Source organism: Haliaeetus albicilla, chromosome 20, assembly GCF_947461875.1.
Source record: "Haliaeetus albicilla chromosome 20, bHalAlb1.1, whole genome shotgun sequence".
In the NCBI taxonomy this organism is placed as follows: Eukaryota; Metazoa; Chordata; class Aves; order Accipitriformes; family Accipitridae; genus Haliaeetus; species Haliaeetus albicilla.
Window position 1 is genome coordinate 18733612 of NC_091502.1, and position 20333 is coordinate 18753944.

A 20333-nucleotide genomic window follows, 5' to 3' on the forward strand; every position below is an offset into this window, starting at 1 on the left:
ATCTGCGAAAGCAGTTAACGTTTGAAGTGTCTACTCATGAACAAAACCTACAACAAAAGCATTCAGTTCAGAATTATTCTTTATTTGTAGCTCTGCAAATCGAAAGGCTGTTGGCACTTCTGTTACAAAATTTTTACTTCAGTGGATTTATAACTTAAATGGGATGCTTATGCTTTCCGAGAGCAATTAACAGCTGTAAAGAAGGTAAAGCTGGTAAAACAAATGGAGAATATTAAAACGTAGTTGAAAATAATATTTTTAAGAGAAAGGTTTTCACATGTTTATGGAAAAAATGAAGTAGTTCATAGAAGACGTGCTAAGACTGAAGGTTAATACAAAGCAACAACTCTGACTGTGAATGAGCCAAAGCACTGAAACTTTTCAAATCAGTGTTCTATAATTTTTTTCCGTATCATTATAAAGGTTCACATTGTTGCTACGTGCTCTATGAGCACAGTGGCGTTGTTCAGCATTTCTTCTTTCACTGTTATTTCTTCTTAACAATATTTTGCTTTAGAATGCAGACAGTTAAGTTTGTTGTATTTATTGTTGAACCAGTTTATATCGATGCACATTGCCTGAAGACTGCAGTGTGGTTGGGACTTGTACAATGAAAAGTGGCTAAAAACTTCAGCGTGGTTGAGCGGCAGTACCAAAACCTTCAGCACACAATTCTTAAGCTAAAGCATGTGTCATTTTAATGAGTTTTTGCATTTCAGTTTTATTATACAACACACAAATGTTTTATCTGAAACTGTCCCATAGGGGTACTTAAGTAAACGTAACTTTTCAGGGGTATATTGCAATCTGTAGTGTTGTACCTCCTCATTTTCCCTCCATACGTTGTAGGTATTCACTGAAATTGTAAGTACAGTTGTCTGCAGAATGAGCAGTAGCTGTGAGAGAGCTGATAGATTTTGCCAGAGCTTCTCCATGTTCTGGTAATTACGGTTTAGTACAAAACAGAGTATAATACTGCCCGAGAGGCACGTGCTGAGTGCTGCAGTTACACTCTGAATCCTATATAAATATCTAGTCCTCAGGCACGTTACCATTTATCGGACTGCAGATGACAAGAACGATATTTGCCAAACCGAAGTCCAATCAGGCTGAATTAGGTGAACTGGGGTGGTTTGAAAATATAGAAAGAAAAGCTAGGACCGTTTCATCCATTTCTCAGATTTGCCAGGACTAGGTACTAAGTACGGATACGACTATATGTAAGTAGCTGTCTGGCCTTAATGGTTGTTCTTTCAAAAACTTGGGATCTCCCCCAAGTAGTCCCCGAGTGCCGATCTCTGCTGACAGCTGGATAAATAGTACTGCCACGGCTAGCAGCAGGGCACAAGCTTGGTTCCAGCCCTGCAGCGTCTCGGGATTTGCCAGGCTTGCGTTGTCCGAACTTCTCTCCGCCTGCCTGCAGCTTTGTGGTAGCTTGTTTGGCTGTTAGAAGTTTTCTCGTGACCAGGTGGCTATTGCCTTACTTGTTTCACTGTTGTTTCTCCTTTTATAGTTATGTGGTATAACCCTATTTTTTATACAGATACTAGTGAGAAGCAGTTTTTCTGTGTAGAACAACATATTTATGATTCTAGCATCACGTTGCAGGGGAATACAAGCCTGATAGAAGCGGGGGCCTCGACAGCTGAGGTATGGCATGTGGTGTAGAGGACCATGGGTATGGGACAACTAGAGCAGGGGCACAGGATGATACTGGAGACCCCAGGAAGATAAACAGCTCATAATCATTTTAATTGCTTCGTTGTTGAAAGGCTTGTCTGTAATAGTATGCTTTGTTTTTTCTTTTTCTGTAATAAATAGCGACTAAATGTTTGATCACACAGTCATGATTTCAGGTATACTAACAGTGAACTTGTCTTTACCTACAAAGCGTGTTTCTTTCTGCCCGTAATAAGACAGGCAGGATCCTCGTGTTTTACTCCTCTGCTGTGGCGGTGGGCGACGCTATGCGAGTGCCCACACTTGTGCGAGGCCAAGTGCCGGCATAATTCCGTCTGAGCCGCGGGCTGAAGATGGAGCTTCAGTGCAGGCAGGAGGCGCCAGGGCATGTCGGCTGGGGTGGGAAGAGTATGGAGACATGGCTTGGGAGGCAGAGAGAGCTGAGGAAGCTAAAGCCGTGCTTCAGGAGGGGGGTGTTGGTTCCAGGAATATCTGAAGGGATGAGTTATCTCAGCGGGAGCTAAATCTTTCAGTGTTTGGTGTTCGCAGCTGACCGTGTTTCCCCAGCATGATGTCCTGCTGCTTACGGGTTACCTAAGGGTGTGTTGTCACAACAGTCGTGGTGTCCAGCAACCGTGGGTTGAGTTTCCTGCTAAAAATACAGCCAAGTTTGGAGGAAAGTGGATGGCAGCATCAGGAATGCGTCAGCAGCTTACTGTCAGCAAGCTAGCAAAGCACATCTGAGGAAGGCGCCATGTAAACACAGCAAGTCTATTCTTATCTGATACCCTCCTGTGAAATGCTTTTCCCATTATCGCCTCTCCTGTTCTTTCCCTTTATGGAAGGTTGTAACGTGTTTGCACTTTACTTGAACCAGGTCCAGCCCCTCCTGCATGAAGCCTAACAAACCAGTCCTCCTCCTCCTCCTCCTCCATTCTTTGAGCTCCCCAAGCCCATCCAGAAAGTGGATCTGCCTTACAGGTTGGGTTGAAGAAGAGCTCATAGATTTTCTTGGATGAGGAAGATGATGTTTAAAGGTGTAGGATCCATCAGGACAAAAACTGTGTTGACACTAACAGGAGCTGCCTTGACTTCACAGATTATAACTGGCACAAGCAAGTACAGAAGCAATCTGTGGGACAGACAGCTCCTAAACCATTTAGGCTTTCTAAGTTCCTCCTGCTGACAGTGATTAACAGAAGGAACTGCTGAATTTGACTAAGAGCTCAACTCTAATACACCACAGACTTGCAGCTAAACTACAGGGTAGAGCAGTAGCCAGTCTTGCTTTAGCGGAGCTACTTGTAGGCTCAGTGGTGTAATGGAAACAGTCTTTTGCCTTAAAAAAGCCTGTTCACTAAATTCAGCTCCTACTGGTTTCTCTAGGGACAATTTCTGTGTAGCAGGTGTTGCTCAGTGAGGAACGCAGCACTTTGGTTTGACTTGGAAGAGAATGGCATAGCAGAAGCAAGATTTCTGTATTTCATTTAATTAGTGTTGTCTTCTTTGCTTTGCCGTAGGGAAGTCCATGATGTTCACCATCATTCAGCTCTCTTAATGGCTCTCTTAACTGTATGTTAAAAATCCCATGAATGAAAATAGAGGAATATATCCTACTCCTACCAGCTGCAGGGAGGAGGTCCCCAGCTGCTTTTGATGCTGTGTTACCTGGACATTCCAGCTCTGCCTCCTTGGGGGTTTCTACAGCATTGCCTGGGAGGTGCACAAAGTCCTCAGTGACTTTCAGACCCAGTCAGGATCTTCCAGAACCTCATGCTGCTGCTGTTTTCCTTAGGAATAATGTGGGGTCACTGCAGTAGCTCTTCTCTGCAGATGCTGCACAGCACCTCTTACCCTCTGAATGACACCACTGCAGGATAAACTATTTCTGCTCTCAAGCAACTTTGGTTATTTTAAAAGACCTGTGATTGACATATTTAATCATTATCTTGGTTTAAAGCAGAGAACAAGCAACCTCTTAAAGATATATTTATTAATTTTCATGGGTTTCAGTCAAGTGCACACAAAGAGAGGACCACCAGCAGCACTTCAGGGGCTGTCTATTCAGCGGAAAGCACTACAATGAGAGAGTGCAACGTGCTGTCTTTCCCAATAATCTCTCCCATGGCAAATGCTTAAAGCAAGGAATGAAGCAGGTAGGTTTTAATCCCTTCATGCATACCTATGCTTTAATTCCCAGGTGCTTTAGGGCCTTCTGAATGAAAGGTGCATCTGGATCATTAGGCATGAGCACTCCTTGCATGTGTCTGATCCTTTTTTAACCCATTTCACCTTTCACAAGCTCCTGTAGCAGTGAGCTTCACCAGATAATCCCATGTAGTGTGAGTAATCCCTTTGTTTTAAACCCGCTGCCTGGTATTTCATTAGGCAGCATGGACAGGAACAGCAATAGTTCCTCCACACAAGGAAAGCGTTTTGGGTCACTGAGGGCTGCTGGCCAGGTGTTCAGGTCATCTTCTCTTGCAAAATACTGTGCAGTCTGTAGAGTTCACATTTGCTTGGCCCTTATGAACATACAGAGATTATTTTATAGGTTATCTATAAAAGAAGGACAGAATAATAGGAATCGGGTCTCTGGAAAAGTCAGCATACAGCACCGGTGCTGACTGTGATCATCTGCTTAATGGGCTGATTGACTGCTTTAGGACCTTTCTCTTGCAATGTCTTTTTTAGATCAGCTGAAGCAGTTTAAAAGTTTGACCTGGATTTGACAAATTACTTTGGCTTAACAAAAAAACTAGCCAAATCTAAATGTCCTGTTCTTACACCTGAACTGTACAGTTACTGAGAAGATTTATGAAACTTCTGCAGCTGGTGTACTTGTACTTCAGTCATCAGGATACCGGGATAGGGAAATTTTAATTTCATTGGTCCACAAAGGGAGTCCCCTGATGCATGAGTCAACTTTGGGAAGGGTTGCTAAATTACAGGGTGTTGAGAGAAACTCTCAATCCCAAACTCTTAATCTTCAAAGGTTTTGAATTAGTTTGAGTTTTTATTAAGCTTAAGATCTGCAGAGCTTTTTTTGAGGTGGTTCTATTTCTATTTATTGATTGAAAAACAGACCAGAATAACTATTTTAAATTACTACCAATTTTGGCGCAAATGAAAGAGTGTTGTAACTGGATTGTGTTTATTGCTTACTCAGTGGAGAATGGACCATGTAGGTTATCCCCACTTTCCAGCCATCACTAACTTGACCAAGTGTTATGGCTTCCTTTCCAAAGGCAAGCCAAAGGTATTTCAACCTTAACAGAATCTGAAATAAACTTCCTGGCACTGTCCCTTTGAGACTGATTTTCTAAAGAGACAACTGGCAAACCGAATATCCAAGTGATATTTGGTTCATCCAAGTTTTAATTTTGCCAAATTGTTTTGCAGCCCCAGTCTAGGCTGAAGGGTCTGTTTCGTCCGGCTGTATAATTCACAGATTGCTTCAGCCAGGTTGAGTGGACGAACTGTGCAAATGGAATTAGAGGAGGACAGAGCAGGCGATCCAGTGTTACCCATTTGTCAGGAGAGCCTGAAAAATCCCCCCCACGCTTTGAAATTATGGGCAGGCAGATCTGCACAAATACAGCAGCTTTGGGCTGGGAGACAGTGGCGGTTCCTTGGTTGCTCATCTATAGACAAGGAGATACTACTGACTGAAGCAGGGAAGGCAATCTCAGCTCTGAGTGACTGATCCTCTCAATACAAAAAATATGGGACTTAATGGAAATCAATTAGTATAAGCCATTTATAAGTGGTTTGGTTTCCTTATTTAGAAGGGTTTGGCTGTCACTCTCCCTCAGTAGAACTTTATAGAGAGGAATGGAAATGGATTTAAACTATTTTGTATACTTAGGATGTAGCAGGTCATGATGAATCGTACATTCATACAGAGTTATCAATTAAGTTGAGAAGAGGAACAAAGCAATCGATACTGGCTGTGCATTCAGCCTAATGTGAGCTGTAATTTATTCTTACAGCTTCAAACTGCACAGGGAAACAAGAAGAGATAAAATGTTCTTTTGCAGCAGCAAGGTAATGGCACAGAACTTCAAAGGCTAACTACCACTGAAACGTTTGTTCACTGGTTTATACTATTAAAGAGATTGCTGTAAATGAAGGAGGAAGCACGCTTTGTCAGGTATTTCCTTTTTACGTGGAAATTCCTTGTTTGCCCTATTCTCTGATGATCCTACGGCGGCAGCAGCACTGACAGATCCAAAGCTGGCTGCTGTTCACAAGGAAGAGGCCCTGGTGGCTTTTTTCCACCCTCCAGATATCCTAACCCTCCCTTGGGGGCACATTGAGTTACTGCCCACTGCAGTTAACATAAAGCTATGATGGAGCAGGAAGAGTGGGCGATCCAGAAAAAGGGAAGAAAAACCAGTGCAGTTACGTACCAGTCACTGTTCACAGGGTATCACATCCTTCAGCAACACCTTAAGCTACAGATGCGGAGATGAACAACTTAATAACTGTGAGTGGCCCCAGTTAAGCAGAAGTAAAGACAACAACAAAAATGTAGTCACTGCTCTGGTGTCCTCAGCATTGACTACTCGTGTCTCTTAAGTGCATGCTGACAAGGTCAGTTAAGCACTGCTTTTTCCACCAATAGAGGTAAAGCATGGACTGTGGAAGTGTAATTTCCTCCTCATGTGCCTAAGGCTTGATTTGTGAAAAGCAATTTAACAGTAAATTGTGAGCACAACATCCATAGGTACACAGTCCTTCATCTTTCAGAGAGGCTTATTGGAAGTGATGCCAATGAAAGCCTCTTTTCTTGGTGGTGTATATTGCCCAAAACAACTTCCCAAAGGACTGAACTATAGTAATTTCTGGTTCCCTTGTCTGAATTCAAGGCATTTGAGATGAGAATAACTCCTTCTATAGCCCAGTAATTGTCCTGTTTCTCTAATTCTGTCTTTTTTAGTACCACATCTGTTCTATCCCCATAAACCAAAAAGGATTTTATTCCCACAACCTGGTGCAATTTATGGTTGTGAGAAAAACTGTAGCATATTTTACATAAGAGAAGAAATTGGTTATTATCAGCTCCCACAAACTGGAATGTGATTTAATAAAATTCTAGCAATTTAATTAGTTGTAAAGCATGTAGATAAGAAGTACATTTAAAGGGCAAATGAAGAAAGAATCAATTTTTTTACAAATTAAACAGTTTTGTACAATTACCCTTCTCGTGCATTTCAGTTTCTCTTTGAATGCAAAAGCAGCTTCTGGTGGGAAACTTTCTTCAGGTCTTACATGAAGACAGAGTAACCTCAAGCCCCATGCCAACAGTAACAATGTCCTCCAGCTCCCTCAACTGGAAGAAGACATCTGCATGAAAGACATCTCCTGGGAAAAAAACAGGAACAAAAGCTGCCATGGGTTTGGGACTAGTGAAAGTACCAAAACGAGCAGGGAGTTCAGCTTTTAGTTATTCCCCCAAATCTTTGTTTTCCAAAGTGCAGGTAAAGGAGGGAGGCGCACAGTGACTTTCAGAGGGATGGACACTCGCTCCCCAAGAAAATGCTTTTGGATTTCTGCATATAAGCAGCTGTTTTCTCTGATTATCAAGAATGGCTAGTGCTGCTTTGGCAATTGGCAGGAGGGTGAGTATATTATATTTTCAGGAAAAGAAAGCAAATCAGTATAATGAGGATTCTGCCAGTCCTGCAGAATAGATTCTAAAATACAGAGATGCCTTTGGTGTTTTGTATTATAAAAGTAACTATCAGAACAAGAAAAATGCACATGCTGAGGAGTGTTATATTTTTTTCTCTTGCAATGTGTGCTGTTGATCACTGCTACGGACAAGCTTTACAGGTAGCTTAGCAAATAACTGGTTTTGTAATTGTACATCCAAAATAACAGGTCCTCAAAATTGGCAGATCTTTCAGGGAACTGATTTTTCTTTCTCGCCACCCTCAAATTTGCTTCCATCTAGGGCTGTTGTTAAAGCTACAGTTTTGTCAGCATCAGAGAAGAATTAATTTCTAGCTCAGGAGTTCTTTGATACACAGAGCTCCCCCTCACCCTACCAGTACACTTGCATGCATTCAGAAGGTTGCAAACTCAGATACGGTGAGCAGTCAGGAGAGACTGGGTCACTGTAGTAGCCTGACTACACTACGTTTCAGACTTGGCTGTTTGACCAAGGTTTTCGAAGCCGCCATCCTATGCTACTTCTTTCAGTGTCCCTGCTGCTGCCTGCACAGTGAAGGCTGCAATGGAAATCTGCCTCTTCACCTCTTCCCAGGCTTTGTGTTGATCAGTTTTGCTTTCGATATCAAACATGGCATCGTAGATCCCCGGGAAGGACTCTCCAGCATACTTGTTGTGACTGCTTGGAGCAAAGATGACGTGTCTGTGGGGACAGAAGAAAAAAATGTAGGTATACTAAATAAAAGTAACCATTAATAGGGGGTGGCACGGTGGTGTTCATTTTAAGGAACTGTATGTGTGCTACATAAAGCAGCTATGAATCCCATGAAGACCAGAACTTACTAAATACACAGGAAACTTAGCTGGACCTGTCTTTAAAAGCACAAGAGGAAGCAACCCCCAGGGCAAAATCTGTGGGAAAGGGCACAGATTTAGGACACGTAGCCTTCGTCTTGGGAAGAGATGGCACGTTTGTCTAACTAGGAACAAAACAATGTTAAATTTTTTTGAAAATGAGAGCTCAACAAACCTGCTGAATTAATATGGCAGTCTGGAACGGGGAATAAAATTAGTTATGGGTGTACAATGAGAAGTGGAACAGAAACTTCAAAAATAACTAAGCAGCTGAATGATGGTCAGCGGATCTGGGAAAGGAATGTAAAAAGAGGGAAACAAATCTATGGGAGACTTCTTGAGAAAAGCATGAATTCTTCAGAGAAAAAGTGATCATATTGGAACAGAACTGTGCAAAAGTATCAATTTTATTTGTTGGTGGTTTGGGGTTTTTTTTTAAAAATGAATAGTTACAGATCTGCTTTTAAATTGATTTTGTTCATATGAAGTATCAAAGCACATTTGTAGCATGTGAAAGAGTCCTCCCTAATCAAAATAAACACTAAAGCTACATTTATAAATGCAGGCAAGTAAAAAAAAAAAAAAATTTTCAAAATCCAGACAGGTCTAAATGATACCTAACACCCAACAAGAAGAATTGTAGAAAACAACCATTTCATTCTTCCAAAAGTGTGAACAACAGTTTATCCTAGGAGGAGGGACGTGTGATTCTCAATCCTACCTGCCTGAGGGACTTCTGGCTTGGTGTGAAAGCCATCAATCAGTGAGTCAGATATATCCAGTCATTAGGAAAAAGCGGATGCTGAGAGTAAAGTGACATAGTCACACCTGACACTGGAAGCTAGCTTTTTGTCAAGTGTTACTAATAAATGCATTGGGTTTCTATAAAGGGTATTGTGGTGCACTGAACATTGTCTTTCTCTGGGCCCATGTGCTTGTAGAGAGAAAACTTCAGGAATAACTAGTTAATGATTTAAGCTAATAGGAGCATCTACAGAAGCAGCCAAAGTTGGGACAGATGGGACTCTGCAGCACAGCTCATCTGTCCTGTGCTCAAAGGTCACCCTCTCCAAGCTGTCCCTTCTGGACGTCTCTCTTCACCGGACCCTCACTACACATCTGTTCTCATCCTCTTCTCTCCCTTACTCTACCCTTGTTTCTCCTTTCTTTCCAATACAGTTGATTCTCCACTCAATCCTCACTTTGTACGGGTTTAAAAGAGCAAGTGGTAAGAGAAGTGGTACTGCACACCGGCAGGTAAAAGTCACAGGGTATGATGGCTAATAAAAACAGAGTGCCAGACCCAAGAAGAGGAATTAGGCATCACAAGACTGGTGCAGCCAAGGAGGTCTCCTCAGGGGTTATAAACAAATTCTGCTACTCACTGGGTTGCACCTAAAACGATCTGTTGAGCAGTAATTCCTATATGAGGCCTATACAGCAGTTCAACTGACCAGTCAGTTAGGGTGGGCTTCACCTGCAAAATTCAGTGCCTTAGACAGCTGATCAAGAAACTTGTAACCTCACCTGTAAAACTTCCTTCCTGGTAAGCCAAGAGGATCAATGAAAGCTCTTTCTATAAACATCAGCTGATCATTCATGATTCGCACTGCAACTGGACTGCAGAAAATGGAGACAGAGACATTTCACACAATGAGGAAACATGACTTCCCAGTTTCATTTGAACAGTTTTCCTCTTCTTTGGACAGAAAAAAAAGACGGCAAAGATGGTCTACAGTTTGCAAAAAGATGAGGTTTTGCAAAAGGAGATATTAAATACATGCTATATTAATGCATTAGGATTTCTGTGTTAGAAAACTCAACTACAAGATTCCACACTATGCAAAATAAAATGGGACACTTCCTGAGAGTGTCAGATACTTGCTTGGTATTAAATGGCACTGGAAAGATCTCACTTAACAAGGGGAGAGGAAGGCCAAGATTTAGTTCAAGATGAAGATAGCCAGATTTTGGTGTCCACCCATAAGCCAAGTGCCCAAATTCCTGCTCTAATCTATACAGTAACATAGTAAGGATGGGATTCAGTTGCCTAAACACAGCTATCTGGTACCATACTAGGTGTCTAGGAGCACCTGGCCTCCAGCCACTGCACTCAGAGGGCACAGGAGTCCCAAAGGGCCCTCAGGTTTGCAAGCATCACACAGATATCTTAGATACTCTGAAGCATTATCTGGTCTCCTTGAGGTGTGCTGAAAGTACCTTCTGGCATCACCTACAATGCTCAAGTGCAGGGTCTAAATACAGAGCTTGGTCCAATTTTAACTTTGCTACCTGCCTTTCCATGTATTACAATAATTTTAATGACAAGCTGATACTATTCATCACAGAAAGCAGAATTAATCTTAGCAGATATTTCCTGTCTCAGAGTTCAAGGGCTCTATTCTACACTACTTGGAGAGACTCCTTGCGTAGTCACTGGAAAGAAAGAACTGCCACCCTGGGTACCTAAGGCAGATATACATATATATATTAAAAATATATTTTTTTTCCAGACTTACTCTTTCTTGTCAACTTGTTCAAGTCTTCTGTGAAATTCAGCAGCAGCCTTTGAGAAGTTCACCACAGCAGAAAAAAGAGGATCTAGAAAGTGAAGGACTTTGTGAACAACTTCAGAGTATCTACTGAGCCCAATATACCTCTCAGTTGCCCAGTGGGAGAAAAACTACATTTGTTTTGCTGATATAATTGCATTAATTGTGTTGTCTTTCCATAATTCATTAGTTTCCCTAGTGCAGACTTGAAAGAGCTGCACTACTAGCAGTCATAAACAAAGACCTTGTGCAACGAGGCCAACAATAAAGCAGAATGCTTGATAAAGCTTTCACGAGTATACATCTTCCCTCTGCCTGGCAAGGAAAAGACAGGCTGGTATTGCAAATGGAGAACTCTGCAGTTTCCTTTTTAACAAAGGGATGCACTGCAGCATTTTGGTGTAAAAAGCCTGACTGACATAAAAATAGCAGCTCTTCCAGCAGGCTGTGGAAGGACAGCAGGATTTCTCTCTTGGAACATTATGTCCTATTCATACCATAACAGAAGAGTGTGATATGTAGATTGGATAGTATTAGGTGAGGCATAAAAGACACAGCTGTCATGGAACACAGTGACAGACAAAGTAGGTTAAAGTAGCCAAGCCCCGTGCTTGCTCCACACCTGCACCAGAGCTGCAGCACAGGAGGTGTCTGTGCCGTGACCCTGCGTGCCGTCCCACAGTGCTGCTACTCACACCCCAGGATTTTTTTTGTTATGCCTGAGTATGTGCAGGCAGGCTGGCGGGTAAGTCAGTTGCTTTCTCCTCCTCTGTCCCTGGCAGTACGTCCAAGCCATGTGGAATAACTTAGCCAAAGAAGCAGGCAGGCCTTTCTTTTAATGACAATATCAGCTGCGATGATTTTCCTGTGGATTTAATACAGGCCTGGGAAACGTATCAATTTATACAGCTAATTTTTGTAGAATTAATTAACAGGTGGATGTTATGAGGAGAAGAACTTCTGGCCTTACCAAAACTCAACTCCATTACAAAGAAGGAAGGTTTGTAACTTGTACATTTTGCCCACAAGTCGCAGAAAACTTTAGATAAACCAGAGTATCCTCTCTTTGATCGTACAGGAATATGGGGCATAAGATTAGGTCATCTAAATCCAGTCCTCCATCGGCAACTATGGCCCTTCACTGTTTATAAATTTATCACACTATTTTAGTGTGATAGGCCTTTGGTAGATAGATTTATCACTCTATTCAGTGTGATCGGCTTTCTGTTCCCAGAACTCCTATTGAAAGCTGTTCTGCAGTCTCGTTTGCTCTTCTATTTCTAGCAAACTTATTTATTCATCACCAGCCTACACTTGTTTGTTCTTGTATTAATATTTTTGGTTAGTTTACATAATTAGAGGTACAGATTACATGTACGCAAGCTGTTTACAGACTGCAGTATAGACAGACCTATGGCACCTTGTGAGGGTGAGAATTTAGACTTGTCCACAACCCTAGCAATAGGTACAAGTTTGCCAGAGGATGGAGTTCTACCCTGCTGCCCTCAGGGCTATATCGTGGCAACAGATTATATTGCAGAAGCAGTAGGAGGGGATTTAAGAGCAAAAAGGAAAGATCATCTGAAAATATGTAAGAGAATTTGTGCTCATGTTCACTAGCTATTCAGTGTTACCCATGTCAGTTATTTTAGAAAATATCGGAACATTTTTTTTTCTTTCCCTGTGAACCTTAGATCCTGATAGTGTATGACTACAAATACATCTTTTATGAAAAAAAGGTTTCCAGCCTTCATTGTTGCAGAGGAACAGCAGAAATGTGAATCCAAAGGCACATAAAAACCTTAATCTATTATTTTGAAGGACAATTACATCATTTATTCAGGCTTAATTAACAATTTTCTGACATTCAGTGTTGTCAATAGGCAATTCTATGAAAATACTGAGTGAAATTAATTTTAATTTTCACAGTATTGTAAAAATTGCTTATATACTTTAATGTACTCTGGTGCAATAGTATAAACAAAAACTAAACATTATGGTTTTATTCAAGAAATAATTTAAAACTGATCAGGCATCACAGAAGAGCCATGAAAATAATGAAAAGACTGAAAAACACGCCTTGTAAAAACTGGTCAAAAGGAAACATCTATAAAGTTATTAAGGAGAGGGTTAAGTGATATTTTGGGGAAAAAAAGCTTAAAAAAAGATTGCTTCTAGAATCTAGGCACAAAAATAGGTGCATTGGTCAGAAGGTAGTTTGGGCAACTTCTAATCTGAAATGAGAAAGAAACTCAAACAATGAAAATTGTTTCCACCCTGCAGAGGGTGGAAGGAAGGACAGGTAGCCTGGGAGGAATACAGAAATTGTCCGAGCAGCCAGGGATCAGGTTAGGAAAGCTAAAGCCCTGACAGAATTAACTCTGGCCAGGGATGTCAAGGGCAACAAGAAAAGCTTCTATAGGTACGTCGGTGATAAAAGGAAGACTAGCAAAATTGTGGGCCCTCTCTGGAAGTAAATGGGAGACCTGGTTACCTGGGACATGGAGAAGGCTTGAGGTACTCAATGACATTTTTGCCTCCGTCTTCACCAGCAAGTGCTCCAGCCACGCTGCCCAAGTCCCAGAAGGCAAAGGCAGGGACTGGGAGAATGAAGAACCACCCACTATAGGAGAAGATCAGGTTTGAGACCATCTAAGGAACCTGAAGGTGCACAAGTCCATGGGACCTGATGAAATGCATCCACAGGTTCTGAGGGAACTGGTGGATGAAGTGGCAAAGCCACTATCCATCATGTTTGAGAAGTCCTGGCAGTCCAGTGAAGTTCCCACTGACTGGAAAAGGGGAAACATAACCCCCATTTTTGCAAAGGGAAAAAAAGAAGATCCAGGGAACTACAGGCCAGTCAGTCTCACCTCTGTGCCCAGCAAGGTCATGGAGCAGATCCTCCTGGAAACTATGCTAGGGCATAGGAAAATAAAGAGATGATTGGTGACAACCAGCATGGCTTCACTAAGGGCAAATCGTGCCTTACAAATTTGGTGGCCTTCTATGACGGGGTTACAGTGTTGGTGGATAAGGGAAGAGCAACTGACGTCATCTACCTGGACTTCTGCAAAGCATTTGACACTGTCCCACATGACATCCTTGTCTCTAAATTGGAGAGACATGGATTTGATGGATGGACCACTCAGTGAATAAGGATGGTTGCACTCAAAGAATTGCGGTCAACAGCTTGATGTCCAAGTGGAGAGCAGTGATGAGTGGCGTTCCTCAGGGGTCAGTTTTGGGACTGGCGCTGTTCAACACTTTTGTTGATGGAGAGTGCACCCTCAGCAAGTTTGCTGACGACACCAAGCTCTGTGGTGCGGTCGACACGCTGAAGGGAAGGGATGCCATCCAGAAGGACCTTGACAGGCTTGAGAGGTGGGCCTGGGTGAACCTCATGAAGTTCAAAAACAAGGCCAAATGCAAGGTCCTGCACATGGGTTGGGGCAATCCCAAGCACAGCTACAGGCTGGGTGATGAGTGGATTGAGAGCAGCCCTGAGGAGAAGGACTTGGGGGTGTTGGTTGACAAGAAGCTCAACATGACCCGGCAATGTGCACTTGCAGCCCAGAAAGCCAACCATATCCTGGGCTGCATCAAAAGAAGCATGGCCAGCAGGTTGAGGGAGGTGATTCTCCCCCTCTACTCCGTTCTCGTGAGACCCCACCTGCAGTACTGCATCCAGTTCTGGGGCCCCCAACATAGGAAGGACATGGACCTGTAGGAACGAGTCCAGAGGAGGGCCACAAAGATGATCAGAGGGCTGGAACACCTCTGCTATGAAGACAGGCTGAGAGAGTTGGGGTTGTTCAGCCTGGAGAAGAGAAGGCTCCGGGGAGACCTTATAGCAGCCTTCCAGTACTTAAAGGGGGCCTGCAGGAAAGCCGGAGAGGGACTCTTTACAAGGGTATGTAGGGATAGGATGAGGGGTAATGGCTTTAAACTGAAAGAGGGTAGATTTAGATTAGATGCAAGGACGAAGTTCTTCACTGTGAGGGTGGTGAGGCACTGGCACAGGTTGCCCAGAGAAGTTGTGGCTGCCCCATCCCTGGCAGTGTTCAAGGCCAGGTTGGATGGGGCTGTGAGCAACCTGGTCTAGTGGAAGGTGTCCCTGCCCATGGCAGGGGGGTTGGAACTAGATGGTCTTTAAGATCCCTTCCAACCCAAACCATTCTATGAGTCTATGATTTTATGAAGATAAATGACTTAACAGAAATTTTGGTAGATGTTCTACTACTGCAAAAACAAACTCCAGATTTGATGTTTCCTTACAAGACATGATGCAGTAAACACAACAACATATTGATATAAATCCTTGTTTTATGCAAAATCTCAGATCCATCACACAAGGCTTCTGCTGTCTCGAGTGGCCTTTTTACAAAAAAAAGAGGTGTCTTTTCAATGTTTCACACAACCCAAAAGAGTACTGCATCCCCAAAAAGCTAGTTTATGTCTCTAAACCATGGGCCCATCAGATAGCAAGTGAATTAGGACTGACTTAAAATCCTCCTTGGTGCAGAAACACAAGGGGTAAATGAGGCAAGAAGAAAAAAAATAAGAGAGAGACAAGGAGAGAAAGAAAATTACTGTGGAAGTTATCCTAGCCTGGGATCCAGAGCACTCTGCTGCTTCAGACCTGTTTTATATGCTTCACTGCAATGTGTTCAAGTGCTCAGCAAATGGATACATTTATGCAGAAAAGTTAGAGAAGTGCTTCTGTGGCCTAAAAGTGGTAGCCAGGCACTTGGACAGGTGGTAAGCAAGTTTCCCAGGGTCAGATGAGGTCTTTGGCTGAGGAGGAATGGGCACCTGTATCTCTCAAGTTCCAGACAGTTGCCATAAACATTTAACTTGTCTTCTTTTTTAAGCAAGAAAGTGAGAAGCAGGCTGATATATCTCTTTGTTCTGCATTTGAGGTCCCTGACTGTCCATGAGCACTGTAATATTCCCATAATTAATAATATGCATGAAAATTGTTATAACCCTCTCATCTAGACATTAATGTGTTAAACCTGTCTTATGTTTAGAAAAAAAAAATAGAGGCTCTTTATTATGATGGCAGAATTGAAAGAGGAAAGTAAGGAATTCATTTTCAGTGCTATAACAGATGTAATGTGTCCCTGCATGATTCTAATTAATGCACTTAAGAAATAGTCTTGTGGCTGTTACTCACCAAATGATACTTTGTAACGTTTCAGCTGTTCTTCATGTTTCTTGGCCAATTTATAAATTCTATTGCTATATCCTTTTAAGGCTTCTCCATAATCTCTACAGTCGAATGGAATGACCTGGGAATCTGCCAGTTCATAAACCAGTTTGCCTCGTAACTGTGCAATTGTTAGCTGTTTCTTGAAGGTGGGGTCATAAAATTTTTCCACTAACTCAAAGGTCTCATACACAGTGTGATAAACAGGATAATTGCTGAATTTGTCTGCTTTCTGAAAAAGAGCAAGCAAATTTGTCAGTGCCCTGTATTCTAACTGCAGTTAAGGGATGTATTGATCACTTAATGACTATGATGTTTTGCACAGTTTCCAAATCAAAAAAGCTATTTGCTACGAAACACAATGTACTATCTTTCCATTTTTGTGTGTTCATTTTAAGAAACCAAAATAACCTGAATCGATGGACTGTTGCACAAGATTAAGTGAGCAGGCTTCCTTCTTTGTCTATGCAGACCTGCCTTCAGTTCTATTGTACACAGATTGCCTTGACTAAAAGTGAAAACACTTTGGGGTTCTGGATAGCAGAAGTCCCTGATCGTTGCCCCTTTTTATCTTGTGTAGTTATTTCTGAACAGAATCAAGGAAAATTTGTATATTAAGGGACCTACTAATAGTATGGTGGAATGAAATATACACCTCCAGTCAGATTCTATAAATACCTTTCTGTGAAGTTGAAAGCCTATAGAATATACACATCACTGTAACATGTTGTATTCTCCAACCATTTAGGTTTCTTGCTGAACTATGAAATGGCACTGATACACAAATGAGTCAAAGATTCTTTGAAGCTTTTTTATTAATCATGTATAAATGCTTTTAAAAGATGACTGCTCAGCACTACCAAACTTCTTCAAGCAATCTGGAAGACTTACCCTGTTCTTGGTATAACGGACTCTGCCTGATGCAATTCCCAGTCGCTGAAAGTAAGCTTCAAAATCACTGCCTGATCCCAGTTTGTTTATTCTACATGTAGAAAAGAGAACATCTTAGTGAGACCACTTACTGTATAGTATGGTAGTAATTAATGCAAAATGCAGATTTTTTTCAAAGAAATGGAGGTCAGTTCTTCTGGAGGGCACATTAGGGACACTAGTAAGATCAGAAACAAGCTAAGTGGCAAGCTTAATTAACCAATTTTATTCCACCACACTAATTCAGTATCCAATATTTCGAGGAAGATCTTTTAAAGGTAGCAATGCTGATTGTGACACTGACTACATTTAAAAAGAATGTGCACGCTATGCACGAGACCCATAAAATTGTATCAGATACATCTCTGCAATCTTAAAACATTGATCATCTATTTCCAAACTAATATGAATTGGGCAGCAATATATGTAAAGACAGATGTGTTTATATACTTAGCATATTCCACAGTAGAATCACAGACTGATAAATAATTTCCACCGCAGGACACGATTAGCATTGTTACTTACAAGTAAATATTGCCATCTGCTGGGTAGGTGTGGCAAGACAGAGGAAAAGAAAATTCTAATAAAGACAGATGTAATATTCTAAGTATTTTCAAAGATATATTTAATTTTTATATTAAGTTTTAGGTCTATATGTCTAGCCTGGTGAATAATTGTTGTTTCTTGGCTAAAAAAGAAAAAAGTTTCTTCTGTTCCAGCTAAATTTCTTCTGTTAGTATAAAATTCTGCAAGGAACTCTTTGTATCAACTGAGAAAGATCAGATCTGGTAGCTTTTTCAAAAGGAAAACATTTCAGTGAGTCTAATGAATCTAGAAATGCATCTTACCTGGGCCTGAAAGACAGGGTAATACATGCAGAACGTATTGGTCAAATTGCACAAAGGGACAGTTCTATTTATCTTACATGAGTAATGCCACATTGTGAATATGATTTAGCCCTACGAGTCACAAGCTCAAACAGCGTTTTGGAGTTTTAATACCTTCAAATATGAAGTTTTAATACACTCAGATATAGATTTGTAATGTATTACATTTACATCCATTGTATAAACAAAGAATAAGTATCATGAAAGCTTTTTGATTACCACTCTAGGCAGTTTCTTTCAACTGAGCATTTGCTTATCCTAACAATTTTGATATTACCTCGTCTAGTAGGGTGACTAAACTATATTTTGCACTCTTTCCCCACCCTACTCTTTTTTGATTGCTTTCCAAATTGCTTTTCTACTAATAAAAGGCCTTTAAAATGCGTGAGGTTTCATTTTACAGCAGGCATAGATGTCACCATCATTAAAAAAAAGTCATAAAATTTTATTTTATATTGCTTTAAAAGATATTGCTAGAGAGTCACCTTGTACTAAAAGGTTTTGTATTGCTGTCATCAATAGCACATCTTGAAAAATTCTGGAGAGTAGCCATGCTATGATATGATGAAAATATTGGAAAAGAAAAAACAGATTAACAACTTACCGGGGATAGCTATTATTTTCAGTTGCAGGATCTTTCTCAAGCCAACTCTCATAAAGAGACTTATTTTCATAACTCTCATCAGGGCTTAAAATCTGGAGAGGAAAATATTATAATCTCACTGGAAGTACCTCTAACTCAATTCATTATCAAAGGAGACCTTTACAGCTATCATCTGCATCATTCTTAATCAATGGCATTGCTGCATGCAGGGAAGTACACGTACACTACTTACATTTGTCACATACATTTATGGATCCCAACCATGAAAAGCATCTCACAGGTAGTTGGAACCAACCAGAGACAGTGGTGAGAGCAGGTTAAAAGCTCAAGGACACTACATGGAGCTCATCCACTTCTGGGGGAAGTGGATCGTGGGCATTTCTAGGACTTCTTACCACCTTATAGCACTGTGTATGTACACACCCAACAGCATAGGTAACACTATGGAGCTCCTCCAGCAGCCAGGATGCCCCAGCTGCTTTCCTTTCAGCAGGCAAGGGGAGATGACGGCCCTAACCCTGTGGAGGTTTGCTCCGCACAGCAGCAATTTTCTTTCAACAGGCTGAGCCTGAAATTTGACTGCTTTTTCTATAGGAAGGGTAGAAAAGAATTGTGCTAGAAGGGAGGGTCAAAACCAGTCATCAATTATATTACAGCAGTGCCAAGGGGACTCAACCAAGACTGGAGAACCATTGTGCAAGACACTGTATGTACAAATGTAGGTTCCACTACCTTAAAAAAATTGAAAAGCTATGAAACCAGGATAGAAAAGGTAAGTATTAGTACAGCCATCATAGAGCCAGGAAACTTTGAAAGAGTATAAAATTAGTTGATCAAAGCTCTTAGAAAATCTGTGGCAGAGGTAAAAATAAATCAAGACTCTGGCCCTGGTCTCCATCTACACTTAAACAATCTTTAGTAGACATGGTCCTTTAAATGTAAGATTGGTTATGAAGTGCAGAGGATTGGGATTATTTTTTTTTGTCCCCCAAAAATACAAAGCATAAATGTTCATGGCTAGATGCATGGTCCCATGGTGTTGTTGAGACTTAAATCCTGCATTGAAAAATATACAGACTCCAAATTGAAAATCCAGAGAGTTCTGACCTCTGAGAGTACATCACCAGCTAGCAGAAAAATAACAACTTTGTGAAGTAACTGCTTGGCTGCTGTCATTTTCAGGGCACTTTAGTCAAGTTCTAGGGCTAAATTGAAAATGGCACATTAATAAGTGCAAGCTGAACTCCGACACATGGTAGTAAAAGTACTCCATGCTCTGGCAGAGATGTTATTCTGACAGCTCAGGTCATGTAAAAACCATTGGCCAGTTTTTTTTAATACAACACGAGAGCCTAATAAAACATACTATTTGGTCTGGCTTAGTTCCAAATCTAGAATTGGCATAAACTTACTGCTACCTCAAGGGAAGATGCAGAGTTCTTTAAGTATAAATACAAAGTAAGAAGTGATGATCAGAACAGGGGAATTGGAGTTCAACTATTGCAGATGCTGGCTGGTGGTGATCAATTGTCTAAAGCCTAGCAGTAGAGCAGGGCCAAAAAAGACTGTCAACAGCTCAATGTTCCATCTGTATGCTGAGGACCACACTTAAATGCAGAACTCCTTGAAAGATGACACTTCATGTGTATGCTACATTTTTTTGGTGAGAAGTGGCTCACTAAAAAACAAGAGCAAAGACATCTTGCAATGTTGGATAGTTGGATGTTGGACTCTTTAATATGAACAGAAACAGATTTATTTTGGACATGCATAATCACCTGCCCTAATGTTCTCTCACTTACTGGGCTTCCTGAATGAAATTCAATCCCACGCAAAAGCCTAATGCAAAGCATAGGGAACATTTTGGTCCCATTTATGCTGTTTCCAAGAATTAACTAGGACTCCTTGTAAGAGACTGAAAGAGTTAATGTCTCAAA

General features: G+C 41.3%; 1 protein-coding gene across 7 annotated transcripts in view; it reads right to left on the minus strand.

Moving 5' to 3' along the window:
* Positions 1-6765: 6765 nt before the first annotated feature.
* LOC104317591 (N-acetylated-alpha-linked acidic dipeptidase 2) overlaps positions 6766-20333 on the minus strand; it is a 42823-nt gene continuing 29255 nt past the window's right edge. For 4 of the 7 annotated variants that reach the window (XM_069808420.1, XM_069808419.1, XM_069808416.1 and 1 more), the window contains 6 exons: positions 18397-18488; positions 16867-16957; positions 15943-16207; positions 10731-10812; positions 9739-9831; positions 6766-8059 (listed from right to left, as the gene is read on the minus strand). In XM_069808420.1, coding sequence (XP_069664521.1) covers positions 7870-8059; positions 9739-9831; positions 10731-10812; positions 15943-16207; positions 16867-16957; positions 18397-18488 — 813 coding nt within the window. In that variant the 3' untranslated portion in view covers positions 6766-7869. Of the gene's footprint in view, positions 8060-9738; positions 9832-10730; positions 10813-10849; positions 11648-15942; positions 16208-16866; positions 16958-18396; positions 18489-20333 lie in introns of those variants that run through there. The other 3 variants (XM_069808417.1, XM_069808418.1, XM_069808422.1) reach the window with 3 other exon arrangements.